The following is a 14,407-nucleotide window of genomic DNA, read 5'->3' on the forward strand; positions in this document are numbered from 1 at the left end:
ATATATATATATATATATATATATATATATATATCACCGACTTCACATTTAAAATTTCTCTTCATATTCTTACAAATAACTTGAAAAACCATTAACGTTATCAACATTTAGAAAAGAAAATGTCCTACCGCACACACGAGTTGTCTCCATACTGTGTTCTTCCCATGACGTCACAATTTTTTATTAGTGTGTGTGTGTGTGTGTGTGTGTGTGTGTGTGTGTGTGTGTGTGTGTGTGAGAGAGAGAGAGAGAGAGAGAGAGAGAGAGAGAGAGAGAGAGATCTTCATAAAATGTTATCTGATGTCTTTTTTGTCTTTTGGTTGGTGACCGAGTTAAACTCTGCTACAAATATAAATAACCACTTCTACTTGAGATGTTTTTATTTCAAGCCTACAATGAACGCTTATTTATTCTTGACTACCGTTATTGGAATTACGTTGCATTTGTGCCAAGGTAAGCAAATCGTTAAGTCTACAGCGGATGTATATGTCACCTACTCTAAGATGCTTACTATTCATTTTGAAATTGTTTTTGACCAATTTTGTTGGGGAAAAAATTATATACGATCGGTTTTGACGGCAACGACATCGTTCAGAAAAATTTTCTGCACATGTTTGTTAATCTTTAGTAAAGTAAGGCTTCCTATTTTAAACTCAAAACTAAACTCTTGAAGAGCTACGAAGACGGAAGTGGTATCTTTAAAACGAGTAATCTTTTGTGCTCCAGAATTTATTTTACTACCAGCATTGAAAACAATGCACTTTTGTCAGCCTCTTTTGATGCCTTGGTCGTAGAAGTTCGGAGTGAGCTAGTTTTTTTTTTCCTTTAACTCACCTTCACCCCAAACAAGGTATATCGCCACTTGGACGTAAAGGGCTACTATTTGGGATCATGTTTAGAGGAGATGTAGCAAGATGTTGGTTTACATTACATTTAAACTTCTGCATATCATGTATTGATATGCAAAAGTTTAAACGTAACTTAAATCGAGGAAGCAAGTAGACGGAAGCGAATTCTAAAATCTTGTTGTCTGAAGGAAGAAACTATTAAAGTTGAATGCTTTCCGGTATTTAGGGACCTCTGCAGTGAAGGGGTGTAATTTTGTTGCTAAGCAGATTTTTTGAGATATGTACGTCGAGGGGTGCATGTGCAACGAGATCATCAGTGCAAATTCCATTAAAATACTTGTAAAACAGTCACAGAGATGCAACATTGAGGCGATGGGGCAGAGGTTGGAGCTTAGTTGACAGCGTGGGACCTATTAGATTGTAGGCTCTTCTTTGGACCCCGTATTTGGAGTATCGCCCACCCTCAGGATTGACCTTTCAACCCCCAGAAGAGTGTTAATTACAACTGAATTTTACCAAGTACTTTATCAAAATGACAACAGTAGTCTGAATAATCCGAATAATACAACTGTCATCTAAAAAATTGAGAAACAAAATTATTTAAATAATTTTTAAATACATTTTTCACAGAGATATTCTTTGTTTAATTTTATTTTAGAAAAATTATTTAAAAAATTTCGTTTCTTTATGTTCTAAAATATTTCAGTTATTTCATGAGCCAAAAAAATAATTGCTCAGTGACTTCAAATGGAATCGAAGAAAAAATTCAACGGCATCTTTAGATTTCTTGAAATATTTTCTCCTTATTGAAAATGATTTGGATGTTTTAACTGTTAACATATCGATTTTATACCAAACAAATTTATTTTAGACTAGCAGTTCAGTCCGGCTTTGCTCAGGCCCTATATACTGTTCATAAATTTATGTGTTTTTTTTTGTTTTGTTTTTACATGAAGGTCACCACTTATCAAGGCCCGGAGGCCACTCAGGGATAAGGGTTATTGTGTGTACAGTGATCAATGAGATGGTATTGTAGTAATCATTAGTAGTGGAGATTTGATAGAGTGTCTTACTTAAGAAGGCGGGTTGTCAGGAATTTGTTTATGTTGGACTTGAAGACATCCAAGTTGTAGACAGGTGGGAAACAGGCAAACAGAAGAGAGTTTCACAGCCGTGCACTTCTGAGAAAGAAGCTCTGCTAATGGAATCTACGTTTGGATTTAGCCACAGTTAAAGAGTGGGAAAAATTATTGACAGTAGTTTCAGCCAGACGGGTGTTTCTTGTGAAAGATTGGCGAGGGGGGACGAGAGATTGGAGCTCAGACGAGCACCTGCCATGGAAATAATGATAAAACAAAGACAGGCTCGCAGCGTCTCTTCTGTGGGAGAAAGGCTGCAGGGTAGAGAAAAGGGCATCACCCACTAAGCTGTCCAAGCAGGATAGGCTGTTTTTAGCAGCTCCTGCCCAGATGTGGCAGCAGTACTCCATCCTTGGATGTACTTGGCTTTTATACAGATAGAGAACTGCATCAGTAGTGAGATATCTTCTGGAGCGGTAGAAGGATCCCACCATTTTCCCTATAACTATATAAAGAGAAAGACAAAGATCTCATGAGAGACGTGGATAACATTTGCTATCTTTGCGAGGCGTAAAGGACGCTCGTGAAGGAGATCACGCGGGTGACATCACAGTTATAACAACAAGGAAATAAATGTTTCTAAAAAGAACCAGTTCCTATTCTTTGTCTTGGTCTCCTTTGCGAATGAAATTGCACACAACGTGTGTTGGTCCACGGACAATGCTAGAATACTTCAAAACAATTTCAATAAAATAACGAAGTGTCAAAACAATTTCAATAAAATAACGAAGTGTCAAAACAGAGAACATTAACAAAACATTTATTGAATTTCATTGAAATTGTTAAAAATTTAGCAACACAATTTAAAATTATATCTAAAATGTACAAATAAAATGTAACATATTATATTCTAAAATTATTATTCTAAAAATAAATATTTTAAATATAAATATTAATTTTATAATGCACAAAAAACAGATAACATTCACTTTAGAATAATATAAAATAGATGGAATGCATTTTTATAAAACTGTGTTTTTCTTAAAGATAAATTTCTTTAATAAAATAAAGATGCCTTAAGTATTTTAACAATCTTCTTAGAATATTAAAAAAATAAAAACATTAATTTTGAATTCCTTTCCTTTTCCTCTAGTATAACTTTTCCAAAAATGAAACCATAACATACTTCCGGCGAGTTAAAATTCATTTACGCACAATTTTCTATTATCCCACCTATTTGATTTTTATCAATCAAAAACACTGAATTTTTCAGACAACCGACTATCTTGTGGTTTCCTGTAACCACGTGACTTTACCCTTCCGTTTCTCCCAGCTTGTTGATTACTTGTAAGTTTGAATGATCCAACTTCACATATTTTTTTACTTTTGATTTTACTAACTTTCTCTTCCTCCTTTTCTATTGTAGCTTTCTTGAATGATAGCATCTGCTTTAAGGAAGTCGGATGTTTCTCGAAAGAGGGACCATTCAGCAAACATCGGCCCATCAATGTATTACCTGATTCACCCGAAGAAATCCAAACTCAGTTCTTTTTATTCACAAGGTAAATTATACAAATTATCATCAGCGTATGAAGCGATGCTCTTTGTGTAAACAAATTGGGAGTGGCATACATATTGTTTAAAATATAATTATTCACTGACACATGTTTCGTCGTCTATGACTCATCATTAAATTCAGCCATTCTGATGAGTCGTAGATGACAAAACACATGTCAGTGGATAATTATATTTTAAACAATATATATGCTGCTCCCCATTTGGGGATACCAAATTGGTAAAAAGGAAAATATTCTCAACTCGCATACAGGTAAAAATGCATTTTCAAATAAATAGTTGTTGTGGCTTAGTTTGTTTAAACCAAGTATTAGAGTGATTTGTATCGTACACACACACACACACACACACACACACACACACACACACACACACACATGCACATGCGCATGCGCATGCGCACATGCAATTTCCCTGAGCTATGTCCATCTTCCGTTCTGTCTCCACTAGGATCTTCTGACCATTCTGTTGTATCAGTTAAGAAAAAAACAAAATTTAATAAGTCCTCAGACGGACCTCACCATCTTACAGTATATTGATACTCTATGGCTGACTGGGATAGCTTCCGCATATTTATATCAGATCTACATCTGTATTCCATGTTTAAAAAGGATGTGTCCTCCATAGTATCACACCTAATGGAATAGTTAATTATAGGTATAGACCGTTTCATACCCTCAACAAAATTCCATCAAAAACCTAACAGCCAGCTGTAGTTCTCTCCAGAATGTGCTGCTGCCATTGTGCACAGAAATCACTTTTTCCATTGCTTCCAACGTAGTAAATGTAATGAGAGTAAAGCTGCTTTCAGGGCTGCCAGCAGCCACTGTAAAAAAGTAATAAAGAACCCGAGAGACTTGTATGCTCAGTCCATCAAGTTCAAAGTAGCTGAGCAGCAGCTTGATTCCCACCAGTTTTGGCAAATAGCAAACAGGATCATGGACAGAAGCGTGTGTTCTATCCCAACTATTATCAATAGACCTGAGGTAATCTCGTCAGCATCAGACAAAGCCAAACTGTTTGCTAAGAACTTTCCTCCTGTATCAAAAAACACACTATGTGACATACAAATATCTCTACGTGATATTGCCTGATTTCCTCCTGTGACTGAAAACATACTATGCGACATATATCCATGTATGATATCGCCAAGCTAATCAAAAACCTCGATTCCAGTAAAGCAACTGGCCCTGATGGTATTCCAATTATAGTGTTGAAAAAGCTTCAAATCGAATTAGCTCCTATACTTACAAAGCTGTTTAAGCGTTGTCTTAAGGAAAATTACTTCGCAACACCTTGGAAAATCTCATCAGTATGCTTCGTATTTTAGAATTCAGGTGATTGCTCATCTCCCTTTCAGTACAGACCAATAAGTCTTCTGTGAGTCATGAGTAAGTTGCTGGAATCTGCGTTAAATAGAGAAGTAATCAACCATCTCAGCAAAAATAACCTTCTTAGTGACATGCAATATGGTTTCCGTTCTGTTAGATCTACAGCAGATATGCTTATGATTATATCTCATAGGATTAGCGAATCTCTCGATGGAGGTTTCCTTTCTAGGGCAATTGCTCTTGAGATATCAAAGGCCTTTGATAGGATATGGCATAAAGGTCTACTTCACAAAATTTACAGCTACGGTATAGCTGGAAATGTCTTCTCAATTATTAAATCATTTCTCTCTGATAGGTTCATAAGAGTAGTGGTTGATGGGCAGAAATCAGAAGCTCACAGTATTTATGCTGGAGTCCTTCAGGGGTCCATCCTGGGCCCAACTCTCTTCCTGATCTACATTAATGATCTTTCAAATCACTTCCTTAGATCATTTGTAGACATGTATGCTGACGACACTACTATCTATGGCAGCATATCAAAGACCCTAAACGACCAAGTTCTCTTTGATTCTCTCTCCTCTGATCTTGAGCACGTGGTACAATGGGGAAAGAAGTGTCTGGTTACCTTCAATGCATCAAAAAACTAAGCTTCTATCTTTACATCATCAACGCCTTTATCCCCATCTGCATCAATTGAATTTTTGCACTTATTTTTTATATCCATTTTTTTATGTTCCCACTTACCCTACACCCAAATTGCTGCATACCCTACTTGAATAAATGAATAAATCTATATATATTACTACATATTTCTATATCGTCATTATATATATATATATATATATATATATATATATATATATATATATATATATATATATATATATATATATATATATAATGGAACACAATTAATCAGAATCGGGAATCAGAAAAATGTTAACGTTTGGGTGTATCAGAATTGAAAAAAATTGTGCCTATTCTCAGATGCCAAAAACGATTCTTTTAATTGTCTTTTTTATTTGAGTTTGATTAAAGTAAACTCTTCCAATGCTGGTAGTGAATATAAAATAATAAATATTTATTGATTTTAAACTACCAGTAAAACTAAAATCGATAGATCACCTCCTCTAAAAATGTATTTTTATTCCTGAAAATATATCTGCACATTTAACACATTCTTTTATGGTGATCGGGGAAAATAACAAGTCTGTAGAGATTTATAAAGAATTAAAAGTGGAGTCATTAATTGTATCAAAATCATTAATTGTATCAAAATCATTAATTGTATCAAAATCATTAATTGTATCAAAATCAGGAATTGTATCAAAATCATTAATTGTATCAAAATCATTAATTGTATCAAAATCATTAATTGTATCAAAATCATTAATTGTATCAAAATCATTAATTGTATCAAAATCATTAATTGTATCAAAATCAGGAATTGTATCAAAATCATTAATTGTATCAAAATCATTAATTGTATCAAAATCAGGAATTTAGTACGGAATTGGTAATTATATTGGAATCGGGAAAAATAATCGAATCATCCCTTCACTAATATATCGTGTCTGGTCGAAAAATATGCTTAAATATGATATTTTTATTTCTGCAGATTTCATATTTATTATTAGAGAGTCAAGTTTGTATTAATTATTATATTGTATCTAATATATAGTTGTGATTTCAAAAGTAAAAAAAAAAAAAAATGACTTAGGTGTCATCAACTAGAATCGAAACCAAAACATGCAGTTCTCCAGTCTTATTCGTTACTATCTGAGCAAAAAATGGATACCAACAGTCTAAAAATAAACGAATATATAACATATTTTGCACATGCGTAGAAAAGCATTTAAAGTTGATTTATGATTACCAAGTTCCAGTTTTATCAATTTAGACTGCTTGGAGAAGCAATTCGAATTTGTTCCATGGGTAGAATTTACTATTTATCAAGTTTCAAATCTGTAGACCAAAAATTGACAGAGCACTTAGGCCGTTCTTCACACAGACAGGCAAGGTCAGTTTTATATATGTATTAGCAGGGAGCCTGGTATGGCCTGGTCGTAAAATACATTTAAATATGATATTTTAAAAAATTGCTCTGTCAAAAATTAATATAGAGGATTTTCATGCAAGCTGAAGTATTATGCGCGGTTTGTTTATACTACATATATATACACACACACACACACACACACACACACACGCACACACACACATGCACACACATGCACACACACCCATATATATATATATATATATATATATATATATATATGAAAAAATTTTCATTTGTTTTTTTTAGCAATTGATGATTATATTAAATTGCGGTTTCACTTAATGCTATAACCAGCAAATTCTTGCATTGCTACAAATATAATTTGCTGATTTCTTTCTGTCCTCTGATGAGAAGAATAGTAAGAATAGCATTATTTGAAACTCTGTAGAATAAGTACTTTGTAAATTGTTTTTTGGAGTATTTAGACGAACAATAAATTTTGATTATAAAGTTCAACTTACAGTTTTAATTTTCTTTTATATATATATATATATATATATATATATATATATATATATATATATATATATATATATATATATATATATAAGAGGGAGGGACAGGTAGTTTGCTTATATCTGCATAAGGTTCATGAGAGAAACCCCCATTAAAGTCCTCGATTATAAAAAGTCAAAAATAAGAGCGTAATATTTATTTATTTTTATGTGCTACAGAAGATCAGAAAAACATCTGTACCGTCGGTTTCAAATCCAAAACAAAGAGGACCAATATCTGGTCGCCTATGTCGGACTCTTTTCAACCTTTGTTTATCTGTCTCTCCTCCTAGGTTGAAGAGAGTTTGACATAAGCGACTAGAAATTGGTCCCCTTTGTTTTGGATTTGTAACCGACAGAACGGATGTTTTTTTTTAACTTTCGTAGCATATATATATATATATATATATATATATATATATATATATATATATATATATATATATGTGTGTGTGTGTGTGTGTGTGTATTTATATATATATGTTATTATTATTATTATTATTATTATTATTATTATTATTATTATTATTATTATTATTATCATTATTATTATTATTATTATTATTGATAAACGAAATCAGAATTATTATTTATCTTCTTCATATATGCAAACATTAAGAGAAAGAAGCAGATGTTTTGAATATATCGGAGATAGCAATACATCTGTATGAGACAAGATAAATAACGCCATATCCGATATAGAAAATAATTCCCACATCCAATCAACGAATCATTTTATTTACATAATACATATTTTTCACAAATCAGATCTTTTCTAAGAATCAATTCGGATGTTTTCAATTTAAATATTAATTTAATTTTTTCTGTTTCATGTTTTTTTTTTTATACCAGTGCTTAATTTTGTTTCACAGATATTTACGGCAAATATCAACCCAGGTTTTTAGAAAGAAATTATTTCTAATCGATTTTAATATTTTATGCTACGGACAACTTTCTTTTAATAAGCTATATTATAGAAAAGGTAGGAAGAGTTAACCCTCTTACAAACTAAGTCCTCCACCTGCAACTCATTAAAAGCTGGATTTTATTAAATAAGTGACATTTTTGTACACATCGTTGTCATATGTGTTTTGATTGGCTAATCGACATTAATTTATTAGCTTTAAATTGCCTATCAAATAAATTTAAAAAAAATCATTTTTTTCACATATCAATTTATTTTAAAGGAATTTGGGAGCATGTAAACTATTGAATAGAAAATTATTTCTAAGATTTTTTTCAGGCGATACAATAAGAAAAGTTCACTAAAAAGTTGAATATTTTTTACATCTAAACTGTTTTATAATCAAAAATAAATTAATATATTACAAAAACTATAGTCGTGATATAATAGATAAGAGTTAAAGAGACTGCAGCTTCGAGTGTAGAACCTATTAGGTAAGAGACATTTTTTTGATAATCTGTCCAAGAGGGTAATGCTTGTGGTTGGTGCACCAGCCCAGATGTGACAACAATACTCCATAAATGGGCGAGTAGTACTTTTATAAAGATATAGGATACTGGCAGGTGTAAAAAGTTTTCTAGCTCGGTAGAGGGAGCCCACCTACTTTACAGCAGGTTTGGCAGTATCTTCTATGTATTTCTTTCAGTTCATGTTGTCTGTGAATGTTAAGCCAAGGAGTTTGGACGATGGACGTTCGAGAAGGGTATTATGTACAATATGTGATAGATCATCTGATATCTTGTCCTCATCACCCGTTCGGTTGTCATGGTAATATAACGGAATAATCACATTGGTACATTGGTTACTAATGAAATCACTGAAGTTAAGCGAGGTTAAGTCTGGCCAGCACCAAATTGGTGACTATTTTAGAATATCAGGTGCTGATAATTTCTCTGAAAAAAATTTAATGTCGTCAAAATCATCTCACTTTATTTGGTTATAAATTTGTACTGGTGACTGTGTGTGAATTTAATATGCCCTAGAAACTTTCTTCTTTGGAGGAAACCGACTCAAACTACCGAAGGTGGGTGCCACACCAGGCAAGCAGGGGTTATAATGCGGTTTTGGTGAATAAGACAATTTTACATGGAAATCATCATCATCATCATCATCATCATCATCATCATCATCATCATCATCATCATCATCGTTGTTGTCGTCGTTGTCATTGACCTCATCGACATCATCGTCAGTTTTATATGCTATTTTGATAACTTCTATGTAAAACAACTTCCAATTCCAGTAGCTTTTTTCCTGCAAACTTGTGGAACTCTTTTCTTCCTATTTAAAAACTTGATATTTTCAAGACTAAAACTAATAGGCATCTCTTGTTTTTGTGATAATCAGCTTTTGTTCTTTTTAGCTCCTTATATCAAGTGACATCATGCCTTGTCTGGAGCTATTTCCATTAAATTAAATTATTGTATTCATAAAACTGTTGCCGTGGCACTATGCGGATTCAATTCCTGTGGACAACCTAGTTTTTTTTTACTTTTATTCATTCAATAGGGTTACTAGTTCATAGGCTGAGAGAAAATAACAAGTTTTTATGCAAGAATTGTAAGACAATCAAAATGGATGAGAACTCAGATGTGGATGGCAAAACTACTGAGGTAGTTCAAAATTTTTGTTACTTTGGTGATACTATTGCAGCACAGGGATGAGTTTTTTTTATTTTTTTTATTACACTTTCACCCCAAATGTGTGGGGGGGCTACTATCAGGGACATAAGCTACAGAGATAATATGAAGGAAGTTGGGCAGCAAGATGTCGGTTCACGTTGCATTTGAACTTTTGCATGTCAATACAGTTGGGGAAGCAGGGACCCGGAAGGGAATTCCAAAGTCTAGCAATTCTGGGGAAGAAACTACTGGAGTAGAAGGCTCTCTTGCATCTAGGCATCTCTACCATGAAGGGGTGGGATTTACCTACTTGTCGGCTGTGTTGGGGGTATTTACATTGAGGGGGCACAAGTGCTTGCAGTTCGTCAGAGCATTCACCATTAAAGTATTTGTAGAACAGGCAGAGGGATACAATGTTTCATCGATGGGACAGAGGCTGAAGCTTAGATGAAAGTTCAGGACCTATCAGGTTGGCGACTCTCTTTTGAACCTCGTCGAGAGACTAGTAGCAGATGCACCAGTCCAAATATCACAGCAATACTCCATACATGGGCGAATGGTGACCTTATAGAGGTACAGGATACTTTTGGGCGTTAGTAGTTTTCTAGCATGGTAGAGAGAACCTACCTTCTTCGCAGCGGTCCTGGCAATGCTCTCAATGTATCTGTTCCAACTCATGTTTCCTGTAAACGTTAGGCTGGAGAGTTTAAAAGATGTACTTTTAGATAAAGTCTTTGGCCATTGCTATTCGTGGTAGAGGAGGTTTCTTGTAATCATTGAAGGAAACAAGTTTAGTCTTGGCAGTATCGAATGTGACCATCCATTTTTGTCCCCCATTCCACTACGGATTCGAGGTCATCCTCTTGTGTTTCTGCTATTTCTTTAGATATGTGTTCATTTGTTTTCCTGTCGTGTCTGTTATAGAATGTGGTGTCATCAGCATATATACCCATCTCAGAGGCAATTTTGTCTGGGAGGTCATTTATGAATATTATGAATAATAGAGGTACTCTTTCATTTATATCATATTGTTTAGATGTACAACTGTCGAGGACAACCTGGATTTTTCTCTTATCTAAGAAGGATTTAATTATGTTAAGTATTCTTCCAGTGATACTGTATGATCTGATTTTTCTGAGAAGACCTTCATGCCATACCCTGCCAAAAGCCTTAGATATATCTAGAGATACTGCTCTACCCTCCCCTGCTTTGTCTAGTGAATGGTATATATGCTCAGAGATTACAGTTAGGATGTCTGCTGTGGAACGGGCTTGCCTAAATCCATATTGTTGGTCGGTCAGAAGTTTAGCATCTGTAAGGTGATGGACTAGAGCTTGGTTAATTATGGACTCAAATATTTTGGTGAAAAGTGGAAGAAGGCTTATGGGGCGATAATTTGCTGGGTCAGTTCTTTCGCCAGAATTCTTGAAAACTGGTACCACAGAAGCAGTTTTCCAGCAGTCAGGAAAGCAAGATTCATTTGTTGTAAAGTTTGGAGAGAACTGGAGCTACTTTGGTGGAGCACTTTTTTAATAGCACAGCCAGGATGAGATCAGGTCCACATGCTTTTGAAGTGTCAAGATTTTTTATGATAGCATGTACCTGAGAAAGGGTGATTTTTAGATCATCTAGTGTGACGTCTGTCCGCATAGGAAAGTCAGGGAGGGGGTGATTAGCAGAGTCCAATGTGGAGTTGGAGGCAAATCGACTGGCAAGTATGTTAGCCTTCTCAGTTGCAGAGCAAACAACCTCATGATTGTTGGATAGTGGAGGAATTGTTGATTGCCCATTATTTACTACACTGTTATAGATTTTCCAGAAGTTACGGGTTCCTAATTTCTGTGCTTCAATGCGTTTTTTGGTGGTTTCAGTAAATTCTCTCTTAGCTGTCATTATTTCTTTCTTACATTTACTTCCGACTTCTATATACTTCTGTCTGTTTGAACTGGACTTATGCTGGTTAAATCTGTGGTACGCATGCTTCCTTTGTGCAATGGCAGCTGCATAGGTGGAAGTAAACCATTGGAGAGAGTGGGGCTTGCTATAAAATTTCCGCGTGGGAACATGTGCATCAATTGCAGCTGGAAGTGAAAAGATATTTCGCCATGGGGCGTCTCTGATGAGATCCCTGATGGATTCCCAGTCAGCCTTTTTATAATATCTTGTTGTTTTGAGCAATGACTCTTCAGTTTTGTGTTAGTGTGATTATATGAGTTATGTGGATGAAGCAAGTTCAGGGAATGTTTGTGAGTTTTATAGATGGACTAGCCTGTGTGCCTGGTATTGCCTGGGTGTTTCTAGGTGTGTTGAGCAAAAAAAAAAAAAAATTATAGTAGGCAGGCAGGCTTGAACCCGACGCAAAGTTGAAAAAAAAAAAGTAAGTAGGCTCGAACCCAATAATGCACAAGAGGAAAAAGAGGTTAAAAAAAAATAAATGGTTTTATCAATGCACCCACCATGATTGTGACGTCATAAGCGGTCGAAATACAGTCTTTTATGCAACGCTGTTGCTGACACTAGGTTTGAATGACTTGCAAAAATGTCAGCGGAAAAATCGATCCCTCCTTGTAGGTGATGTAATTAATGTTTTTAGCCAATTTTTCGATATTTGTCGTCCGAAGGGTCGAGCTTCAAAAGGATACTGATCTCATGAAAATCCATCACCTGTGTCGAACGTTTTAGGCAGACAGACATCCATCCATCCATACGTACATACATACATACATTTAAACAGAAGGTGAGATTTATATAATAGACTAGCGGGGGTACTAGCGTTAGCCGAGTATGAAGGTATGTGTGTGTGGGGAGGGGGTAAAATAATAGTAGGAAGTCCGGGTGGAGAGAGGTGTTGAAAAAAAAAGTGGTAGTAGTGAAGGGAGGGTACTTAGGTGGTGTAGTAAGGAACCCTTGGTGGGTGGGGAATCAAGACACCAGTTGGCAGCCCATGTAGAGAAAAACAATATGGTAGTAGTGAGGCAGGCTCGAACCTATGACACAAAGACTGAAAAGAAAAGAAAATCTTATGTCTTACCAAATGCTCCATGATGCGACCAGAAGTTCACAATGTTAAAATTAGGCAAAGTCAATCAAACCGATACAATGACTTGCAAAAATGGCTCCTTGTACAAAACTGGCCAGTTTAGGGTGAAGGAATTAATGTTTTTGGTAAATTTTTTGATATTTGTCATCCAAGATGTCGAGCTTCAAAAGGATACCGATCTCGTGAAAATCCGTTGCGTCTGTCGAAAGTTTTAGGCAGACATATATACATACATACATACATTTAAACAGACAAGTGAGATTTATATAACACACTAGCGAGGGGTACCCGGCGTTGCCCGGGTGTTTGGAGGTGTGTGTGGTTTTGGGTAAATCAAAACTCGGGGGGGGGGGCGTAAAATAAAAAAAGATGTTTTGGTAGGTAAGTATGAGGATCGAACCGAACCCTTGAGACAAAGTTGTAAATTAAAGTGTGAAAAAAAAAAGAGTGCGACGGTTTTAACCATTGGACCACCTCGAGATGCTAACGGAAAGACGTTTGAATTTATTTAATTACTTGGATTTGGCAGGTGCACGTTTTAATGACTTAATGAGGTTAACTTTTGACTGAGGGGTAGCATTTCATTTAGTGCGGGAATACTTTTTTTCCCCCCAAGACGTTGGGGGTAGGGGAAAAGATTATAGGAAAAGACCTAACCTGCATGCGGCGAGCGAAAACTGTTGAATATTTATCTTCCCGAACTCGAGCAAATTAAATAGACAGGCGAGCTCCATTGTTAAATCTGAGATATTACGATTTATATGTGATATAAAAGTTTTAAGAAGTTGTGAACCGACCGACAGCTTCTCTGAAAAAAGCCTTTCTTGGACATACACAAAAGGCGAACATACATTTTCGCTTTTATATATATAGACTAGCGGGGGGGGGTACCCGGCGATGCCCGGGTGTCTTGAGGTAAATCAAAACTCCGGGGGGGGGGGTTAAATAATAATAAAAAATGTTTTGGTAGGTGAGTATGAGAATCGAACCAGTACCCTTGAGTTGGAAATTAATGTGTGAAAAAAAAAACGGGCGACGTTACCCATTAGGCCACTGCGACATACATACAACATACACAAGTTTTAATTTATTTATTGAACTATAAAAACAGGCGTGCGCAATAAAAGTTAACTCTGCTGCTTCCATTTGACCTAATTAAGAAGGTCAAATAGAAGTCACGCAAACCCAAATTTGACTGTTTCTTTCCCCCAACAGATGTTGAGGAGGGGAAAGCAGCTCCCAATTGTCCAGACTGATATACAAGATTGATCAAAGCTGATTGCTTCTGGACGTTTTTCCCAGCGCAATGCCGAGAAGACGTCGTTTGAGTTTAGTTTCAAATATTTATACTAAAAAGCCCAATCAACACGCGAGAAGCCAAAATAGCAATAA

At 35.3% G+C, this 14,407-nt stretch overlaps 1 protein-coding gene across 1 annotated transcript in view; it reads left to right on the plus strand.

Moving 5' to 3' along the window:
* The first annotated feature begins 287 nt into the window (after positions 1 to 287).
* Positions 288 to 14,407, plus strand: part of LOC145260530 (pancreatic lipase-related protein 2-like) — a 65,163-nt gene continuing 51,043 nt past the window's right edge. The window contains exons 1-2 of the mRNA XM_080118733.1: positions 288 to 453; positions 3,354 to 3,489. Coding sequence (XP_079974859.1) covers positions 291 to 453; positions 3,354 to 3,489 — 299 coding nt within the window. The 5' untranslated portion in view covers positions 288 to 290. The remainder of the gene's footprint in view (positions 454 to 3,353; positions 3,490 to 14,407) is intronic.

This window comes from Euprymna scolopes, chromosome 36 (genome assembly GCF_053919585.1).
Source record: "Euprymna scolopes isolate OS-2025 chromosome 36, ASM5391958v1, whole genome shotgun sequence".
In the NCBI taxonomy this organism is placed as follows: domain Eukaryota; kingdom Metazoa; phylum Mollusca; class Cephalopoda; order Sepiida; family Sepiolidae; genus Euprymna; species Euprymna scolopes.